At 47.5% G+C, this 21,510-nt stretch overlaps 4 protein-coding genes across 6 annotated transcripts in view; 3 read left to right on the top strand and 1 right to left on the bottom strand.

The window, feature by feature from the left end:
- The window catches only part of LOC127561265 (retinal-specific phospholipid-transporting ATPase ABCA4-like), a 76,435-nt gene extending 72,982 nt beyond the window's left edge, over nucleotides 1-3,453 (top strand). Inside the window, exon 14 of the mRNA XM_051996557.1 lies at nucleotides 816-3,453. Within this exon, the coding sequence (XP_051852517.1) occupies nucleotides 816-1,084 (269 nt within the window). The 3' untranslated portion in view covers nucleotides 1,085-3,453. The remainder of the gene's footprint in view (nucleotides 1-815) is intronic.
- The window catches only part of ABCD3 (ATP binding cassette subfamily D member 3), a 609,690-nt gene that overhangs the window by 487,367 nt on the left and 100,813 nt on the right, over nucleotides 1-21,510 (bottom strand). The window lies entirely within an intron of this gene.
- Nucleotides 5,014-8,505, top strand: LOC127561266 (retinal-specific phospholipid-transporting ATPase ABCA4-like). Its single transcript, XM_051996558.1, has 5 exons — nucleotides 5,014-5,183; nucleotides 5,963-6,094; nucleotides 6,359-6,498; nucleotides 7,284-7,421; nucleotides 7,869-8,505. Exons 1-5 carry the CDS (start codon nucleotides 5,014-5,016, stop codon nucleotides 8,381-8,383), a joined length of 1,095 nt encoding a protein of 364 aa, XP_051852518.1. The 3' UTR covers nucleotides 8,384-8,505.
- Nucleotides 14,649-21,510, top strand: part of LOC127559486 (retinal-specific phospholipid-transporting ATPase ABCA4-like) — a 43,936-nt gene continuing 37,074 nt past the window's right edge. For all 3 annotated transcript variants that reach the window (XM_051993306.1, XM_051993305.1, XM_051993307.1), the window contains exons 1-4: nucleotides 14,649-15,011; nucleotides 16,085-16,209; nucleotides 16,956-17,054; nucleotides 19,472-19,658. In XM_051993306.1, the coding sequence (XP_051849266.1) occupies nucleotides 14,907-15,011; nucleotides 16,085-16,209; nucleotides 16,956-17,054; nucleotides 19,472-19,658 (516 nt within the window). In that variant the 5' untranslated portion in view covers nucleotides 14,649-14,906. The remainder of the gene's footprint in view (nucleotides 15,012-16,084; nucleotides 16,210-16,955; nucleotides 17,055-19,471; nucleotides 19,659-21,510) is intronic.

Raw genomic sequence — 21,510 nt, forward strand, 5'->3', positions numbered from 1 at the left:
GACGGATGTGAACTATGAGAAAAAGCAGAAATTATGGCCAATGTCCCGGCTGTGTGTGTTAGGGGGAGAAGACGATCCAAGAGAGCATTACCCTGCTTTAACTGTGGGCCAGAAAATCTGGGAGCCCATCATGCTGGTCTAAGTTACCTAATGATTCCTACCTGATTGGCTAAGGTTCAGAGTCCCCGTTTCCCTACCCAGATTCCCTTCTTTCATGTCAGCATGACATTTGGACTTTCTTTGGAGTGATCAATAAAGCAGCCTTGAAGTCGGCAAAATCTGGGTTTAACTTCTGCCTTAAACACACAAAGTTAATGTGAATATTAGAAAATCATTCAAATTGAGTGTCTCAGGAGTATAGATTTTGTGCTAGAACGTATCTGAGAGGTCATTTAGTCCATTTTATAGGAAAATGTTTCATAATCAGCTCCCCAGATAAAAGAATATACTCATGACATAACTTTTAAGTTATATATCCTGCATGATTAAGATTTTCTTCATGGTATTCTTTTAAGTCTACACAGTGAAAATATGTTAAACCCCAAATTCTGAATTAGAACTTCTGAAGTAGAAAGCTTTACCTTAAAACTTTAACAATCAGCTCTCTGGAATTAATAGAAGCTGGTTCCAGCACAGTGCTGCCTGTGAGATCTGGTTTGGTGGGAAGAGCTGTGAGCCGGGGTCAGGAGACTGCTCTTACCCAGCTAGAAAGCAGGGGTGAGGTGGCTGGCCACCAGGGGATCTAAGCTAGAGACGCCATGCTAAGGGACAGGGCAAGACCTAATGGTTCCTTTGTCAACCTCTTTTCCTCTAAGATACCTTCTTTGAGAGAGAGCTCCCTGGACTGGTCCCCGGCGTGTGTGTGCAGAATCTGGTGAAGGTCTTTGACTTCCAAGGCAAGCCAGCAGTGGACCGTCTGAACATCACTTTCTATGAGAACCAGATCACTGCCTTCCTTGGGCACAATGGCGCTGGGAAAACTACCACCATGTGTGTACTTGGGAACCATCCACAGCAGCATCCGCTTTCCACCTGGGGATGGGGGCGGGGGAGCGCACACCTTTCCCAGGGATTCCCCTTATGAGCCCACCCTTCCTTCAGCCTGGCTGTTAAACGGTTTCAGTTTTAAGTTGGGGAGAGCTGCATGGTACAGTTGATAAGAGAATTGGGTCTGGAATCTGCAATTCAAACCCAGCCTCAGACACTTTCTAGCTGTGCACGTCATTTAATTTCTACCCACCTCAGTTTTCTCAACTGTAAAATAGGGTTGATAGTAGTGCCTCCTCCCAGGCTTGTTGTGAGGATCAAATGAGATAACTAGAAAATGCTTAACACACTGCCTGGCACACAGTGGGTACTGAATAGTAATTGTCCCTTCCCCACTGATTCTCTTTTATTTTTGTTGGGGGTCGCAAAAGGAATGAAAATGTGATTATTAATACAGAGAACTCCCAGTAAGGAAACCCCCTTCTACCAATGCAAGCTGGCACCCACCCTTTCACTCCTCAGAGAGGATCGTCTGGGGCACGGAGAAGTCACTGGACTTGCCCGAGTTTAGATGGCTACTGTTAGTCTCAGCCCAGGCTTCCAGGCAGTTCCTCCCGGGCAGAGACCCGCCCCTGTCCTCCTGCACCAGGATACCATTGCCTTGACTTCCGCAGAGCACCTTCTCTTATCTAGGAAACTTGCTCTGTCTTCTTAGCAGACTGAACTCTCTGAGGGGGATGGCTTTGATTTTGTACCTCTGCCAATGTCTTGCACACACCACCTGCTTTATTCATAGGATTGCAGATTCAGAGTTAGAAGTGAATTCCAGATGATTCAGTTCCCCATTTTACAAGTGAAGAAACTGAGGTGAACAGCTCCAGGTGATCCAGCTCCTTATTTTACAGATGAAAAAGTTGAGGCAAACAGTTATGTGACTAGCCCAGGATCCCACAGCTAATAAATGATTGGGCTGGATTTGAACTCATGAAGATGAGTCCTCCTGGCTCCAGGTCCAGCACTATATCCACTGAACTACCTGGATACCCCTTCATGACCTCATTTGACCCTCACACTAAAGGTCCTTTGTAACATAATGGGATCCCTTCCTCTCTTTCCAGTCTCTCATCCTTCCCCTCGTCTTCTGCTTCAACAACACTGGCCTCCTGGCATTTCCTCAGAGACAAGCTGACCCATGATGCTCTGTCTCCCGACAGTGCCCCCCCCCTTCCCTCTGATGTCCTTGCCGTCTCCAGGCAGTGGCCCCTGGCTGGCTCTGCCTTCCCCCTCTGGTGTCCCTGTTGACTCTCTCTCTCGGGTCTGCCTCGGGCTTCACATCTTGTCTCTCACTGAGCTCTGGGGGTGGGTGGGGAGGTAAGTGATCCCTGTACCTTTCCTCCAGCCACCAGGACCAGCCCTTTGTAGGAAATCACTCTCTCCGAGTGTCCCGTGGTCATGGAGGAGTGAACTCCGTTTCCCCACAAGTCCCGTTGCTTCCTTCTGGCCTATGGTACAGAGGAGAGTCACGGGAGCCCGTAGAGTCGTAGTTTATGGAGGACAGGCCCGGCACAGCCGGACAGAGCTGGCCCAGGCTCTGGCAGTAAGACAACGTGGGCTGACCCTTGGCAAGTCGCTTAGCTAGGAAACGCTCTGGGACTCTAAGCGCAGAATGGGAGAAGGGCCCCCGAAGTCACTGAAAACTAGATCAAGACCAGCCGGGTAGGGAGATGGAGGAGCTCCAACAAGAAAGCCTAATGGCCCAGGCTCAGATTCCAGCTGTGCTCCTTTTTTTTTAAAACAATCATTGAAGTTCTCAGAGTCTCAGCTTTCTCATCTGTAAAATGGGGGTGATAGCTACCTCCCAGAACTTTGTAAGGTGTCTATGAACGGAAGCCATTGCTACAGCAACCAGCCTCTGAGGTCAGAGGGTGATGCCTAGTTTCACTAGTAGGTTTGCTACTATTCTTTATAATGAAAAGCAATGTGATGGAGTGAGTCAGGTGTTGGACTCAGAGCCGGGAAGACCTGGGTTCAAGTCCTACTTATTAGACATATAACCTTGGGCAATCCATGTACCCTGTTTGAGCCTCAGCTTTCTCATCTGTAAAATGGGGACAGAATAGCTCTAGCACCTCCCCATTGGGATCGTGGTGAGAATCCAGCCAATCACTATGTGCAGCGCTTTGTTTGCTATTTGTTTGCTATTATTATGGTCAGATGATAGATAAATGGCCATAAGGTCTCACCTTTGCATAATAGTTTTCGGGGTTTTTAAAATTACTTTTGGGCGCACTTCTGCCTAGGTTTAAGCATGTTCTTACAGAGCAGACTCTTAGATGGGAGCAAGGAAAGCAGGACCGTCCCTGGGGCAGGTGGCAGCGAGGCAGGATGGCCCCGAAGAGCCCGTGGGCGTCTCCCGACCAGCTATCGGGCTCGCGGCCCGGAGCCACGTCCCCGGAGCAGCCCCGGCTCCGCTGGCCCGGACCCACGTCCCCGGAGCAGCCCCGGCTCCGCTGGCCCGGAGCCACGTCCCCGGAGCAGCCCCGGCTCCGCTGGCCCGGACCCACGTCCCCGGAGCAGCCCCGGCTCCGCTGGCCCGGACCCACGTCCCCGGAGCAGCCCCGGCTCCGCTGGCCCGGACCCACGTCCCCTGAGCAGCCCCGGCTCGGCTGGCCCGGACCCACGTCCCCGGAGCCACGTCCCCGGAGCAGCCCCGGCTCCGCTGGCCCGGACCCACGTCCCCGGAGCAGCCCCGGCTCCGCTGGCCCGGACCCACGTCCCCCGAGCAGCCCCGGCTCCGCTGGCCCGGAGCCACGTCCCCCGAGCAGCCCCGGCTCCGCTGGCCCGGACCCACGTCCCCGGACCCACGTACCCCGAGCAGCCCCGCTCCGCTGGCCCGGAGCCACGTCCCCCGAGCAGCCCCGGCTCCGCTGGCCCGGACCCACGTCCCCGGAGCCACGTCCCCCGAGCAGCCCCGGCTCCGCTGGCCCGGACCCATGTCCCCCGAGCAGCCCCGGCTCGGCTGGCCCGGGAGTCTCTGACGTTCCGGCCCGAGATAAGGAAGGAGCGGCGCAGGTACCGCCCGGCCCAGGAATGCGCGCCCGGCGCCGGCCTTGCCTCTCCTGCCCCCTGGTGGCCTCCGCGGGCGCCTCACGGAACTGCGCGGCGGCCGAGCCCGGAGCCTCGGATGTAGACAGTGCGGGACCGGCGTGCGGCATCCGCCCCTCCCGCCCCAGGCACGGCCTGCAGCAAAGCACGTGCAGGAGCCGAGGGAGGAGCTGGGAGGCGGCTCGGGACTCCTGCTGAGCTTGCCCTTGAGCGGGAAAGCCCTGAAGGAGAGGGGGGCCTTTCTGGGCGCGGACGGCGGCCGGTGCCACAGGGTGCCCGGGACATGGCCGGTGCCACAGGGTGCCCGGGAGATGGCCGGGGCGCCGGTGCCACAGGGTGCCCGGGAGATGGCCGGGGCGCCGGTGCCACAGGGTGCCCGGGACATGGCCGGCGCGGACGGCGGGCCGGTGCCACAGGGTGCCCGGGAGATGGCCGGGGCGGACGGCGGGCCTGGGCGGCCGGTGCCACAGGGTGCCCGGGACATGGCCGGGGCGGCCGGTGGGCCGGTGCCACAGGGTGCCCGGGAGATGGCCGGGGCGGCGGCGGCCGGTGCCACAGGGTGCCCGGGAGATGGCCGGGGCGGACGGCGGCCGGTGCCACAGGGTGCCCGGGACATGGCCGGGGCGGACGGTCGCCGGTGCCACAGGGTGCCCGGGAGATGGCCGGGGCGGACGGCGGCCGGTGCCACAGGGTGCCCGGGAGATGGCCGGGGCGGACGGCGGCCGGTGCCACAGGGTGCCCGGGACATGGCCGGGGCGGACGGCGGCGGTGCCACAGGGTGCCCGGGACATGGCCGGGGCGGACGGTCGCCGGTGCCACAGGGTGCCCGGGAGATGGCCGGGGCGGACGGCGGACGGTGCCACAGGGTGCCCGGGAGATGGCCGGGGCGGACGGCGGCCGGTGCCACGGGGTGCCCGGGACATGGCCGGGCGCGGGCAGGGCAGGAGAGGCGCCCGCCTACCCCGAAAGCCAGGGGCCGAGTCGGTGGGCAGCGCGGGCGCCCGTTGGGTGTGGGATCTGCGCAGAGCTGCAGGGAAGGGAGGTCCCTCAGGCACTCTGGGCTTGCCTAAGCTGAATCCTGGGGCAGCCAAGTCGGCTTCTCCTCAAAGAAACTCCGAGGAAAGGGCCGAGCTAGAGCCCAGGCCTTTAGACTTCCCCTTCAGTCTTCTTTTCATGTAAACCAACCCTTTCTGAAGGAAAAATCTTTTAAAAAACTATCTTCCCTAAAAGTTGATCCAGAGGTACCATGATATTATGGACAGATATGAGGTTAGAGTCCTCAAAGTTTGGAAGTTCTGCTTCTTATAAATATTGGGCATGGCCTTTGACCTCATAGGATTCTGGGCCCTTCACTAAGGCTGTAAGTTATAGAAGGAAAAGTGGCCTACCCAGGGTTACACAGGTGGTAAACATCTGTGATTAGGATGTGCACTCAGGCCCTTGGACTGGAATCCATTGTTCCTTCCCCCGCATCCCAATGACTGCATTTGTTGCTTTTCCTAGAAGGGGATTAATAAACTTCATAGCATTATAGGTTTAGAGTTAGAAGGGACCTTAAGGCCTATTGAGCCCAACTCCATCATTTTTACAGATGAGGAAACCGAGACACAGAGTGGTTCAGTGATTTGCCAAGGGTCATACAGCTAGTAAATACCAGAGTCAGGATTTGAACTTAGTTCTCCCTGCCTCCAAGTCCCAGTGGAGGGAGATAGATGTGATTATCTGAACTAGGAGATAAATGAACACTGTCTGTGGCTGTTTGTAGTCTCTTTTAGTGAGTTCAGATTAGAACAAAGGGAAGATTTCTCCTTGACTTGGTCTGAATGGTTCCCCCTTTCTAGCATGTTTACATGTTGCTCTGCTTCTCCAGGTCCATCCTGACTGGGCTGATGCCTCCTACTTCTGGCACGGTGCTGATTGGTGGGAAGGACATCGAGACCCAGATGGACTCCATCCGGCACGACCTTGGCATGTGCCCACAGCACAACATCCTGTTCCACCAGTAAGTCCAACCTGAGCAAAGACTGACACTCTCTTGGGCCCATCTTGGGCCTCTCTCCTTCCCGATTGCCATGAAAACTGTTACTCAGAGGCAGTTAGCCTTGAGACTCTGGCTGTCCTTCTACAGAAGTCTTAAGTCGTTCACTTGAATAGTTTTTCTAGGGGAGAATTAAGTGGAAGTGACCATGAAAAACCATGAGGAAAACCTCAGCGCAGCTCCCTGACCCCCAAATTCTGAGGCCCTTCCTCCTTTCTGTTCCCACAGCCTCACAGTGGCTGAGCACATCCTGTTGTATGCACAGCTGAAGGGGAAATCCAGGAAGGAGGCGCAGCTGGAGATGGAAACCATGTTGGAAGACACAGGCCTGCACCACAAAAGGAATGAAGAGGCTCAGAACCTGTCAGGTGCGGGGGCTAGCTCACCTTGGTTTTAAGCAGGGGGGGGACAGTCACAGTGGGGGAGCCTATTAAAGAGCTGCACTTGTGATGTGGCTGATGAACCTCACAAGGGATTGGGTCTGAAACAGATGAACAGCCAGGAACTCAGAAAGTTCTTTAAAGATTTCTTCCTTTTTGGGAAATATCCCAAGAGTAAGTCCTCTCCATCAGTTCTCTACAGGACAAGCAATGGAAAAGATCAGGCAGCCAGGTTCACTTGTCCATCCGTTCCTTCATTCAGCAAGCATTTATGAAGCTCCTACTATGTTACAAGTTAGGTTTTGTTTGTTTTTGGAGTCAAAATTGTGACCGATGATTTGAGGAACTCCTAAAGAGTTTCCTCCTTGTAGCAGTGCAGTTCAGCACCCTCTACTCGGTCCGGGACCTCCGAGAGATTAGAGCTTTGTTCCCAATCACACAGAGTCACACAGCCAGCACGTAGGAGGTCACACTTGAAGCCAGGCCTTTCTGATCTTGGGATGGCAGAAAAATGATGCCTCTGCTGGATTTTTATTGGCTCCGATATTTATATGAGTTTGGGCTAAAGGAGGAGACGGAGACTATTGGCCAGGGTGGGGAGGGGGAAGGGAGAGGTTGCTCTTCTTCAGAGGACTTGCTCCCTGGAGGCCAGGGTCCCGAATGCCTTTTGTGTTAGGTGAGCTTCTCTGGCGAGCTGGGAGAGTAATTCTAAACATCGAGGGATTGCCCTCCTTAGCAAACATTGTGATTCGAGGGCCTTCTGATGTCTGCAGGGGGCATGCAGAGGAAGCTGTCGGTGGCCATCGCCTTCGTGGGAGACGCCAAGGTGATCGTTTTGGATGAGCCCACCTCTGGGGTGGATCCCTACTCCAGGCGCTCCATCTGGGATCTGCTCTTGAAGTATCGCTCAGGTAACGGACCTCAGCCAGGGAGCCAGCGGGCTGTTCTCTGCATGCCTTATACCCCCACCCCCCGTGGGGGCAGCTAACTGAATGGAGGGTGGTGGGCAATAGTAAAAGGGTTCTGGATACACAACCAAAATTCTGCTCGAGATCCGGATGTTTTCTGATTTCCTGACCATCTACCACCACATAAGTTTTCCATGTGCTAGTCACTGGTGGTTTAATAGCCCAGAACTCCACTTGCCTCCTTTGCTTAGCGTTTGTCGTTAATGCCTGTGGGCCTGCTTCCCAGAGATTCAGAGAGAAATACTTTCGACATGTAAAGTGCCCGGGGTGCAGGAGGCGCGGTCGGTGCCGTTATTGGGCCCAATGAACACCGACAAGTTGTCACTCAGCACCCGGCTGGGCTCCCATAGGTAGGCCCTGGGCCTGCTCTGAGAGCTAGATCTCAACCAGATTTCTCCTGGAATCGGCGCTACGGAATGAAGCCCTCCTCTCCCCGCCGAGGAGTCCCTGGGAAGACAGGGTGGCGTCTGAATGGTGTCTCTTGCTCCTCCCCCCCAGGGCGAACCATCATCATGTCCACTCATCACATGGACGAGGCTGACCTCCTGGGGGACCGGATAGCCATCATCTCCCAGGGCAGGCTCTACTGCTCAGGGACTCCCCTCTTTCTGAAGAATTGCTTCGGCACAGGTTTCTATCTAACTTTGGTGCGGAAGATGAAGAACATCCAGGGCCACGGGAAAGGCTGCGAGGTACGTTTCTGTCCGGCTCCCTCAGGGCCTGGTGGGATAGGGCATGATGAGATAAAAGAAGGAACGTTCCAGCTGCTGCCCTCAAACTGCTCGGAAGAGGCCCATAGGCATTTCTGGGTGGAATCCTCTGTTGACCTGGGCTGTGATTGTTTGCACTTGGCCTCTGTCCTTCGGGAGAGATTTCAGAGGCCCATGATCTCCCAGAAGGAATGAAATCAGTGCAAAACGAGATGTCCAACCATGGCTCAGTGGGATGAAGGTGGGGTGGGAAGTCCAGAGGCCCACCCAGATGCTTGCTTTGGCTGTTTGGCTTTGGCCAAGCCATGGTCCTTCTCTTGGACCTCAGTTTCCTCATCTGTAAAATAAAAAGGTCATGCTAGTTGGCCTATGATGTTTTTTCCAGCTCTAATAGTCCAGGAAAATGTGTAAGTAGCATATAAAATGTATAATCTAAAAATATATATAGGGAATCAATGCAAGGAGTCCTTCTGTGGAAATTCCTTGCAAATATAACAGCAGCTTCACTGTTATCTAACCTTGGGGAGGTGCCTGGGACACGGAGACAATAAGTTTAATGTTCTGGGCTAGCTTCCTGGGTTTTGGTTTTAGCAGAATAATCACCACAAGAATAGTCAGGAATAAAGTCCAAAATTTATCATTATTATTTCCTTCAGTCTGTCCCCCTCCCTTGGGGCTGGGCTAGTTTTCTAGGGGACCTTCAGATGAGTCTTGGTCTCAGTGGAAAAGTGAAGGAGGCCAGAGAGAGCCACCAGGATGGTGGGAAATGGAACGTCTCTCTTCCAGTCCTTGTTGGTCCTTATATACCCTATTACAATTACATCATTACAGCACGCTGTGCATATATGAACTAGAGAACCCTTACATCACCATGCTAAGTACTAAGTAATGTAAACTAGAGAACCATTGTTTTATCAATTCCTCTGAGTTAATATCTTGTTTCAAGTATACTTCTCCAGAGTTCTGGCTCTCTACAATAAGTGATTCACTCAAGATCTCCTGAGGATCTCCACCTCCCCCCACAAATTGATTTTGTACGGTTGTGTGTGTGTTTTACTGAGTAAAAGAGGCCATTCTTTGCTCCATTTTTTACTTTGTCTTAATCACTGAATGGGCATTGCCAAGATCAGCAAAGAAGAAGATTGAAGTCTAGAAGAGGGGATGGCTTGGGAGAATCAACACTGAGGAATGCTGGGCCCAGAGGTCCTGGGGAGGATGAAAAAGGATGAAGGTTGGGAGGGAAACAAAGGCCCCGGGCTTAGGAAGAGAGAGGATGATGGGGGCTTCCTTCCCTTCCTTCCTACTCTCAGCCCAGTAGCAGTTTCCTCAACGAAATGCCCAGAAATGCTCTGTTGGTGAGGAGAGATTTTTGTTGACGCTCCTAGTTATGGCAAATAGGTGTTGGGATGGTAACCGAGGAGAACAAGGGCCTGCTGGCCACAACTAATGAAATGATTGCTCTCTTCTCATTCCCTTTCACTCACCTGTTACAGAAGACCTGCAGCTGTACATCTAAAGGTCCATCCATCAGCTGCCCAAAGGTTGAAGAGATAACAGCAGAACAAGTATTGGACGGTAAGCAGTGAAAACATTGGTGTGCTGTACCCCAGGCTGCTGTCCTTCTGTCCGTAATATTTGTCATCCTTGCCCCGTGTATCCTCCTGCTCAGTAGAACTTTAACGAGAAGAAAGAAATGCACCCCTCGTACCTCTCGGATCCAGCCAATGCCAAGTATTTTCTTCCTCTCCTCCCAAATTAAAAAGATCTTGAGGCCTAGAAATGCCATCTAAGGTCCTGACTCATAGGATCAGAGCTCTGGAGCCAGAAAGGAACTTAGAATTTACAAACGAGAGAGAACTGAGGTATTAAATGACTTGCCCAGGGTCATCAAGCTAGTCTCTGAATGGAAATTTGAACTCAGGTCTTTCATGACTCTATGCCCAGTGCCTCACTGCCCAGGTTCTCCTGATGTATTGTTTCTCAAAAGTCAGTTCTGATAATATCCTTGGAATATCCACTTTGCCTGCTGCTCTTTCCTAGAGAAGGAGGCATTTGCCTATTGCTCAGAAAGAAAACAAAGAAAGTCCCTAGTTTAGCACAGACTTTCCACCCCACCCCCCGGAATTTTAGAAAATACATTTTTTTGAAATCCAGATTATCAAGGAAAAAAAAGGAAAAAGTAAATGATGAGTTTTGCTTAATTACTTAGAGAAAATATTTAAAATCTATTTAAGGGTATGTGCTACCAGATCTTCATGCTGCTTTGAAAGAATCTGAGAGAAGTTGGAAATATTTTCTATGGTCATGCCTCTTGATTCTGTTCATTTCACTCTTCGTTATTTCATGCAAATATTGCCGGGTGAAAGAGTGTACACAGTTTTATAACTCTTTGGGCATAAATCCACATTGCTCTCCAAAATGGTTGGATCAATTAATTCACAATTCCACGAACAGTGAATTAGTGTCTCCTCAGTTTTTCTATTTCCTTCTTTGAGAGAGACACAGTTAAAATGACTTTCAATGCTGTAGCTATGTATGAGAAGCTGGTAGTCAACATGTTCCTGTCATCCACCTGTCCTCCCACTTTAGAAAGTTCAAAGAGAACATTTTTTTCTTATTGCCATCAGGGCAATTTCCCTTGTGAAGATGAAACCTTATGTAGACATTTCACTCTTGAATATTTTGTAATATATTCGAATCTGTAGAAATTTTTCAGTTTCTATCTTTTGTTTTGCATAAATGTTTTTTCATTATAGTTTATTTGTGATGATGTTTTATATAATGAGCATTTATATAATGAGGCTAGTGAGTTTATGTAAAGAGATTCCCTCACTCTTAAGGGGTAGGGACCAGAGAAGTAGCTTTTGTTCTGAACCAGACTTGTACCTTTTGACAAGCATTATTTAAGGAGGGGGGGGCAGATAGATATAAATCTAAACCAATACTTTTCTTGGAGACAGGCCATGACCTCTCTTTTCTTCCCCATTAAAAGTAGAAATTGCAGTCTCTCTCATAGAAGGGGGAGTCAGATTCCAAGGATTTCTATGCATATCACCCTTGAGTCATGTCTAGACATTTAGACATCCCATGTAGGTATACGTGTTATTTAGTCATTTTTCTGTCATGTCTGACTCTTCCTGACCCCATTTGGGATTTTCTTGGCAAAGATACTGTAGTAGTTTGCCATTTCCTTCTCCAGCTCATTTTACAGATGAGGAAACTGAGACAAACAGGGTTAAGTGAACTTGCCCAGGTCACACAGCTAGGAAGCATCTGAGACCAGATTTGAACTCAGGAAGATGAGCTGTCCTAACTCTGTGTCCCAGGGATCTATCTACTGCACCACCTACCTATCCCATAAGCATATGTATCTTATGACAAATATTATTCCATCCCTGCCTTTGAGTAGTTTTCATTCTATCAGAGGAATATAATCCATAAGATTGCCCTTCTCCATGTTCATTTCTTGTTACCCATTTTAAAGTTTAAATATGACACGAAGATTATTTGGGTCTTTGGAGGCAGAGGCCATCTGTATTTTGTTTTCACATTTTTAAGACACAGCATGGTATAATGGCTCGAAGGCTGTCTCTGAGCCTTGAAGAGCTGATTATTGATTGGTTGGTTATTTCAAGATGCCCTTTATGGATACATTTATCATCCTGTCTCTTGTGGCTTTCATGGAAATGATCAAAACAGTGCAATTTAATATGAGCTTTATACCATGTTCTGGTCCCTACTACTTCACATTTTCAAAAGTTCCAATAATGAGGAGTGAATTAGCTAAAGGATTGAAGGGAGAAGAGGAGAAAAAAGGTAGCAAACTAGACAACCAGTCTCTGGATACAATGTTCACATAAAGCTTTTCCTGTTATCCCCAGGAATTCTAGTATATCTCCTCCCAACCCCTTATTCCACGCTTACTCCTTAGTCCCTCCCCCAACTATTATCTTGTATGTAGTTTATACCTTGTATTTACATCCTGTGGACAAGTTATCTCTCTCCAATGGAGCTTCCTGAAGGCAGGAACAAAATTCGTCTTTGTAAGGGCACATAATTATACATTACTGATTGATTGGCCATGTTCTGACTCTTTCCAGGAGATGTAAATGCATTGATTGAAATGATCCACCATCACGTGCCAGAAGCAAAGCTAGTAGAATGTATTGGCCAAGAGCTTATTTTTCTCCTCCCAAATAAGGATTTCAAACAGAGGGCCTATGCCAGCCTCTTCAGAGAATTGGAGGAAACACTCCCAGACCTGGGCCTCAGCAGCTTTGGGATTTCTGACACTCCCCTGGAAGAGGTAAAAGAGGCTCTACTGCGGTTTTTCAGAGTATCTTAAGAGATTCGGTGAGATTGCGCATTAGAATTATCTTATCTTGAGGGGTTCTAATTTGATGAGGTTCCCCAATGTTCCTGAAGATGCGGACCTTCATACCTATAAGCATCAGAAGGTACTTTCCCCGGAGGCAGACATACATCCTGACCCCTTACAGAGAGGACTAGGCAACTCCTGTGGTGGAGGAACTAGGGCCTGCTGCCAGGTGATTAGTGACTGAGAGTCAGAGGGCAAGATTTTTTGGAAGAGTTATCCCTGCCCCTATAAAATGGAGCTGGTTGAGATTCTCTCTCACATTCTGTCTCTCCATCTCTGTCTTTATCTCTCTATCTCTGTCTGTCTGTCTGTCTCATCTCCTTGTTTTTTTTCTATCCCTCTTTCTGTGTCTGTCTCTATTTCTGTCTCTTTTTCTCTCCCTCTCTCTGTCTCTCTCTCTCTGTCTTTTTCTTGCACTCTCCTTTTCCCCTTCTTTCCCACAGATTGCAGACCAATCTGAGCTATGGGTAAGAGGGAATAGGGGATTTCTTTCTTTCCCTTTCCCAAGAACAGAAGCCATTGGCAAATATGTGCTTACGTATAGCCTGAAAGAGATTCAAAGACTTGGCTCTTGAAACTAACCTTCTGTTTAGGAGAATGAGTATTTTGAAGTTCTTAGGCAGTGCAATCCCAGAATCTTTCTCTAAAATAAAGAGGGCCAAGCTTTGGGGATTTCCTTGTATATAATGTCAAATTTAAGAGTTTCCAACTTCAAGCAGTCTTGCATTAGTCTCCTAAGACTTTTCATCAACAGTTTGCTTCTTGGAGATGATTTGGTCCTTGACAACTCCACTGTTGCGATGAGTTACTCTGACAATGCAGGTCTGTGGGAAGGGACTGCTTCTGGAAGCTCCTGGGGAGTCTGTTAATCTATTTGAATGTTTGATGGGCTCCAATATCTATTAATGAATTCAATGAGTACTTTATGTCTTCTGATATTCTGTAGGTGGGGGTGGGAGGCAATAAATAAAGGCTATTCCATACCTGTTATGCACTTAATGACTTGGCTGTAGTGCAACCCAGGTGGGGTTTTATAGCTTGCTTTTATAGAGCATAGGGATGGGCAGATGATTTTCAGTCAGCAGTCACTGGAGGCAGCCCCAGCCCCTGAACCCCAGCCAATATGACTCTCATGGATCATGCTCACATTCCATGAAGAAATGTCCATTAGCTTCCATCCAATTATTCCCCGTGCTATCAGGATGCTTGAGGAACTTATCGAATTGATCTGGCATTCATTTGACGAATCCTTCTTTACACAGGTCTGTGTCTTATCAACATACTAGGTTATAAGCTCCAGACCAGTGTCTGTCCTCTCCCTAATTTTTTTATCTTTTAGACATATTTGTTAACTGACTGAATGAAAATTCATGAAATGAAAACTGAATGAAAAGCTAGAGCATATTTCCCCCTACATAAAATGTAAACTTAATGAAACCGAACTATTGGACATATAGATATAGGTACCCAACTCACATCCACAATTTTTTTCTTGGCAGATTTTCCTGAGGGTCACAGGAGATTCTGAATCAGGAGCACTGTTTGTAGGTAAGGGATGCTGGTTTTGTTTTTGTTCATATGTTCATATGGTTTGTGGTTTTGTTTCTTTTTAAAGACTCTCTTTTTGTGAGAATCATGTAAGCCAAAGCCTTGGAGAGCCCAGAACACTGGCATTTGGTATTTGCCATTGTATGATTATGGTTATTCAGTGTGAATTTGAAGTACTAGGTTCAAATGCCTCCTCTGCTGCTTACTGCTGTGTGACTTTAGGCAATCCCCTGGGCCTCAGTTTGTCTATAAAAAGAAGAAAAATGAAGAGGTTGGACTCGATGGCTAGAGACTTCTATCTCTAAATCTATGATCATGTAATCATATGCCATTGTTCACAATGGCAAGGAGAGCTGTAGGTAGAAACTGTTGAAACTTACCAACAGACACATGCTTGTTTTTTCTCTGTCTCTCTCTGGGTGTGTCTCTGTCTCTCTGTCTCTCTCTGTCTCTCTGTCTCTGTCTCTCTGTCTCTCCCTCTCTGTTTCTCTCTTTTTTTTTCTCTATCTCTCTCTCTCTCTCTCTCTGTGTGTGTGTGTGTGTGTGTGTGTGTGTCTTTGGATGAAAAGGGTTTTTTTTTATCTTTTCTTATGAGCATTTTCCCAATGATTCCTTCAATTTCCAAAATCAGGTGACAGTCATCAGACAGGACCAAGTTTTAACTTTAGAAACCCCGGTTTGAATAGCAGTGAGAAAACCACAAGAGGATCCCAGACCTTGAACGGCTCCCCAGCTCCAGAATCAATCCCTCCTGCTGAGGGCCAGGCCAGCAAGGAGGCTGAGGATGGTGGGATGCCACTGAACAAGGGCCCTCAGCTGCTCTGTCAGCACGTCCAGGCTTTGCTTATCAAGAGGTTCTACCGTGCTGTCCGGAGCCACAAAGACTTCCTTGCTCAGGTATTCGACCCTTTGGTTTGGGTCAAATGTTCCTTAAGACTTGACACTTATGAATAGTGAGACAGTCCTAAGGTTTGTGATCCCAATCTCTCAATCTTTTTATTGTGACTTACACATCACACACACATCTTCTCATCTGTATATTCTAGCTCTCTTTCTTCTTTCTTCACCTCTTTTCTTTCTCCTTTCCATCTTTTTGTTTGCCTCTCTTTCCCCTCTCCCTCAATCTCTTCATCTGTAAAATAGGGATAATAATCACATCAACCTCATAGGGCTTTTGTGAGGATCAAATGATATAACTTGCACAAAAAGCTTAGGGATTATTATTATTCAGTAACACAAACTGGTTTCATTAAAGTCAAACCCAACTAAGTAGTAAAATTAGTGTAATTTATGTTATCTAGGCAACTCCCTAAGACTCCATGTTGAAAAATAAGTGCTCATAGATGTTAATAGAATTTTATCACCAAGAATTTCCTACAACAATAAAAACAACAGATTCAAAACCCCCCAAAAGTGATAGTTTACATGTTATTATTAAGTTATTTAAATATTTGCTTTAATTATACTATATTATATATGTACTATATTAATTATACTTAATCCTCACACTATACATCAGTGCTATTATTATCTGCCTTCTTACCCAAGGGGAAACTGAGGCACAGAGGAATATAAGGTATGTAAGATGAAGCAACTAGGTAGCATGATCATTGGAGTGTGGGACCTGACCTCAGGAAGCACCAAGTTCAAATTCAGCTTCAGATACTTACTGTCTAACCCTGGCAGTCTGCCTCAGTTTCCTCATCTGTGAAATGGAGATAATAGCAACATCCATCTCCCATAGTTGTGAGATAGCATTTGTAAATTGCCCGGCACATCCTAGGTGCTTAATAAGTGTCACCTGTTGTTAAGTGATGACAGTGGGAGGTGTGTCGGGCTTGGGTTCCAAAGACCGAATCAGAGTGGGCCATTTACCAGAGGTTTCGGAAAAGGCCGTGGTGGCTGGGGCGGCTCCAGCCGGGGATTTTGTGCCTGCTCGGGAGGTGACAGACATCTCTGCTGTCCCACAGATTGTGCTCCCTGCCGGCTTTGTGTGTGTGGCGTTGCTGCTTGCCATCAGCATCCCCCCCTTTGGAGAATATCCCGCCTTGCGGCTTCACCCCTGGATTTACGGGCAGCAGTACACCTTCTTCAGGTCAGCGGTCCGAGGGTCGTGCCGGGTCTTCTCCCGTTCCTTCCCCGGTTTATGGCCCAGTTTGTGTTTGGGTGCCACAAGCATGTCCAAGCCCTGCTAACCGGAGTCACGGGCTAGTCTAAGGCCCTCGACTCGCCCGGCCCATTGGAAACTAATGGACTCGTGATCTTAGACGTCCGAACTTCTGCTTTTACTTCTTGGAAAGTTATAACATGGGCAGTGTCCAGGACCAGGCAAATCCCATAGAAAATGGCCGGCAGGGAGAGCGGGGTTGAAGCCAAACCTTGACAAGTTCCCCTGTGGCCCCTCCTCGGATGCGTCAGGGTTTGAGGGTTCCAGCTCTGACCCTTGTTGGTCAGGCAATCTTGGTCCTTATGGCACCGTGACAACAGAACGAACAAAACCTCCAGATTGAGAAGCGGGAGAGCCGGGTCTGAATCCTGATCCAATACCAAACACCTCTGATTTCCTAGCCAATCTTTCACTCTCTTCCCCTTTGCAAATAGAGGATGGGTGATCCTGCTCTCTTGTAGTGTTTTGGGGAGGAACAAATGAAATGCCGAGGGTAGCATGGCTTCCAGAGCTGATCGCGTTAGCTGTTGTCACTGTTAACGACTGATCCAGCATCCGAGAGAGATGGCCAGGCTCCCGTGGGCTGCTTCAAGCCAGCTTCCTCCCCACATGATCCCAGGAACAGCTGCCCCAGAACTGGTTCTGGAAAATAAAGCTTTTCCCAATCTGCTTAGCTCTGAACAGCCGGACAACGAGCAGCTGTCCACCCTTACTGAAGTCCTCCTGAACAAACCGGGGTTTGGGAACCGCTGCCTGAGAGACGCGTCGCTCCCGTAAGTCGGAGCCCTCTTGTTTCTGGTTTTCTAAATGGAAGAGAGGGGCAGAAAGTCCCTGGGGGATGGGCTTGTGGCAGGAACTTAGCACTGAAAGGCAATCTGGGGGAGTGGACAAGCCCTGCGCTCCACCACAGCATCAGGACACCTGGTTCAACTTCTTCCTGCTGCTGTGACATTGAACGAGGCATTCAGTCTCTTTGGGCTTCAGTCTCCTCTTCTATAAATATCTTTGAACGAAGGCAGAATCACATTGATGGTCTTCCAGGGATTGATGGGGCCTTCCAGCCCCAAACGGTCTTATGTGAGGTTGTGTGAGAGCCCAAAGGGATGGAGACCAAAATCTTCTCTCACCCTGGGGCTCTTTTCAAGGAGCATGAAAGAGCATGAAGGGTGGACTACAAGGGAACCAGACTTGGGGGGCTTCTGTACACAAACTCCCACCGCTCAAACATCAGGGTCGTAGCAATTATGACGCAAACAGTGGGGTAGGTCTCAACCCCCCCTCCCCCCACTCCCTGAAGGTTCTTTGAGAAGAAACTGGATGACATCATGTCAGGCAAAGCCAGGTTAGATCCCTTTTCTGTGTGGGCACTGGATCAGGCGGCCACTGGAGTTTCTTCCTATCAGTAAAGGGGGCTACTGGAGGCGAATCTGAGAGCAATCCCCAAACCTCTTCATCACATCCCCATTTTGCAGACTCTTCCACTGAAGCCCAGAGAAATGTGCCCAAGACCATTAAAGCAGTGGGAGGAGGGGATATGATAAATATACTAATAATCCTAGTTCTAATATAATAATAACTGCTATATTAGGATAAAATGCTTTGGATGGTTAGAAGAAAGAAAAAAGATAAGCTATTAATTCTTTTTTTCAAGGCTGCTAAGTAGCCAAGTAAGCATGTCAGAAATTTATCTTTTATTTTTCATGTCTTTCACCTAAAGAGTGAAGAAGGAAAAAAAAAATGGCCAAAAGGAGAGAAAGAAGGGGGAAAAAGAATCTGGACAATCCAGAAACTGGATAAGATGTCCCAGAAAAATTAATGAATCACTCAATCCCCAAACAACTCTTACAAAGCATTGCCTAGCCCCTGTGGGGATGAAGAGTAGAGTGGTAAAAAAATTTAGGACTTTACCTCTGGTTGTAATCTTTGAAATGTGAGCTCCCTGAGGCAGGCAGGGACTGTTTCAGCTTTTGATATCACAGTGTCTAATATAGGTCTATGTATATAGTGAGTACTTATTAAAAATTTGCTATATTGATTAATTTGGTTGTACAAACATAAATGATCCTACAGCTTTCGAACTCATATGCATTATTGGGGTTTTCTAATTGAAAACTATCCTTCATCTAAAAAAGGCAATACATTTGTCTGTTGAAATCTTATTCATCTGTCAAAATCCAAGTCAAATATAGCACTTATATTCTATAGGAGCTATGATTATTAGTATATTTAATCGGGTCCCCTCCTCCTACAATTTTCATGGTCTTGGATACATCTCTGAACCGCAGTGTCAGAGTCTACAAAATGGACATAATAATGAGCCTCAAATTATATAATTTGAGATCCTTTGACAATGCTAAAGTGCTCTATAAAGCAGAGTTGTTATTAGTGAGAGACAGCATGGAGAAGGGGATAGAGAACAAACTTTGAAAAGCCAGGTTCATTCCCTGCTTCCAATTTATTCTAGCCATGTGACATTCAGTGCCCCCAAGCAACTCTAAGGCTTAAAGTTAATTATTATTGATCTTCCCTGGCAAAGGAAGTTTCTGTACTGGGAATTCCCAGACAGGAATGAAATCACAGGTATCAGGGAAATATCAATAGTCAGTAAATACTTATTTAACTGCCCACTATGTGCCAAGCACGATGCTAGATGCTACTGGTACAGTTGTGGAAAATGAAAGACAATTTCTGCCCTCAAGAAGCCTGATGAGGGAAGATACCACACTAAAGAAAACTGAAAAAAGGAGGGGAGGAGGTACCTGATGCTGGGATATGATGGAGAAGTTCAGAACGAGGTAGCCAGATGGGAAATGAAGAGATAGTTGGCTGGGCACCTTCCTTAAATAGAGATGATAGGAGGAGCCTTTGCAATCAGAAAGGAGAGGGTAATGAGAATACTGATGAGGGAGTACCAAGGCTGATAAAGTGTTGAGAAATAATGAGGTAACTGAGGGCATTAAAAAAAATTGTTGTTGTTATAGATCTCTAAAAAGTAAATGTTTAACCCATCTGCGTATTTCAGCATCCCCTGCCCAGCATTGTGGCTTGTACATGTAGGTGTTTAATACATAATTGCAAAATTGACTTGAGTGCTAATGTAATAGGATGTGGTCCAGTGTTTCATGCTGTTTCTGTGTATTTTATGAATATCATAACTGGAATTTAAAATATTCTCTCTTTCCTGATCCAGGAATTATCCCTGTGGCAATTCAACATCCTGGAAGACCCCCTCTGTTTCTCCTAACATGACTCATCTGTTCCAGAATCAAAAGTGGACAGCAGACAACCCGTCTCCTGCCTGCAAGTGCAGCACCCAAGAGAAGCTCACGATGCTCCCAGAATGCCCTGAGGGGGCAGGGGGGCCCCTTCCTCCTCAGGTACCAGTCAACTCTCCTAGAGAGTCTGATCACTGAGCATAGCATCGAGACAATAAGTATATGATGCATCCTAGCCAAGTGAAGCTGAATAATGGACCATGCTGGACCCTCGCTTCCTTTCATAGAGAGTTACCCAGAGAGAGCTATAGGAAATAATATAGAAAAAGACCTCTGCCAAAAGGCAGAACAAGTACCAAGTCTATCCTCCCACTCTATCACTTAGCTAGTGTTTCCTGAGGGTTTGCTATGTTATGTATTCAGCATTCCTCATTCACACACTCATTCTCTTTCTCTCTCTAATCATTTATTTACCAATTTATGGTGTCATTCTTATGCCCTAATCTAACCATGTCACTCCCCTGCTCAAGAAGCTTCTGTGACTCCCTATTATAAATTAATATAATATATAAGAGAAGCTTAGAAAGTTGTCTGAGGTTGGTGGGTGTGAAATATGATACGAGGCCAGCAAGATTTATTCTCTTTGGCAAGTTTGTGCTTATTTGTCAATTAAGTTCAACCCCAAGAAGAAATTACAAGGTATCTCAGAGGCCTGGATGGCCTACCTAGCTCAACAAGGTAGCTGTTAAACTGAAATTTGAATCTCATCTGTGACTTCTCCCATGATGGGGAATTGGGGAAGCTGAGGAAGCAGCTCATTTCATTGTTCAATGGCCATTCTTATTAAGACTTGTCCCTGAGTTGAACTGGAAACTTTGTCCCTAAAAATCTATGAAATCAGTGCCCCTGAAATCTAAGCCAAGCAGAAACGATCTAACCCTCTCAGCAGGGACATTACTAGGACCTTAATTAGCTCCAAGTACCCAGGGCAGATTGTGTTATGTGGGACTGGTTCAGGAGAAAGATGCCAGATTTGGGATTAGGGACCTCGGGGTTTGCTTCCTTTGTGACTTTGACCAAATTACTTCATTCCTCTAGAACTCAATTTCTTCATTTATAAAGTGAAGGGCAGGTGGTTGGGCAAGGTGGCCACTAATGCTCTGCTAGTTCTAAATCTTTCTAAGATTCTGCACTCTCTTTCTAAGAACATTATACTGGGAAATATGGATGGGTAGAGAGTATCAGCCCTCTCACTTTTGCTTTAGTGTTGGTAAAGAGCTGTCCTGACTAATTAGATTATCTCCAACGTCTCCTTTAGCTCTAATTTTGTTTAAACAATCTACTCTTTAATCCTAAATATACAAATCCAGAATTCTGGATTTGACCCTTAAGTAACAAAGAGGGCAAAGAGGGATGGCTGATTTATCTGAACTACAAAAGGAAAAGTCAAGATTAAGGTTACTTAAGTGTGTGTGTGTGTGTGTGTGTGTGTGTGTGTGTGTGTGTGTATGTGTGTGTGTGTTGTGAACCTCTAATCATCTGGTGAAGATTGTGGCCTCTTTTCAAAATATTGTTTTAAAATGCATAAAATAACTACATACAACTTAAAATAATTATATTGAAATGCAATTATTAAAACATCAAATTATCAAGAAACAAGTTCACCAATCCTGATGAAGTGGCTCTGGCTTAGATCAATCAATGAGCAAGTATTTATTAAACATTACTATATAGTAGACAGACAATTCACTAGATCCTGAGTACACCGAAAAAAGGATTGATGGTTGTCTACCTTCAAGGAGCTTATATTCTCCTGACAGAACCAAGATAAACATATATTAAATATATAAAAAAATGCAGTTGTGGGGGTTTTTGATAGGGAAAATAGGGATGGGTCAGAGTCCGAAACTATTTGGAATAGACTGTCCCTCAGGTCAGCAACCTTTGGCAAGCAGGGCAGTTAGCAATACCCATGATTGTCATTGTCAAGGGAAAAGGAAGTAAAAAGAAGGGG

This window comes from Antechinus flavipes, chromosome 4 (assembly GCF_016432865.1).
Source record: "Antechinus flavipes isolate AdamAnt ecotype Samford, QLD, Australia chromosome 4, AdamAnt_v2, whole genome shotgun sequence".
In the NCBI taxonomy this organism is placed as follows: domain Eukaryota; kingdom Metazoa; phylum Chordata; class Mammalia; order Dasyuromorphia; family Dasyuridae; genus Antechinus; species Antechinus flavipes.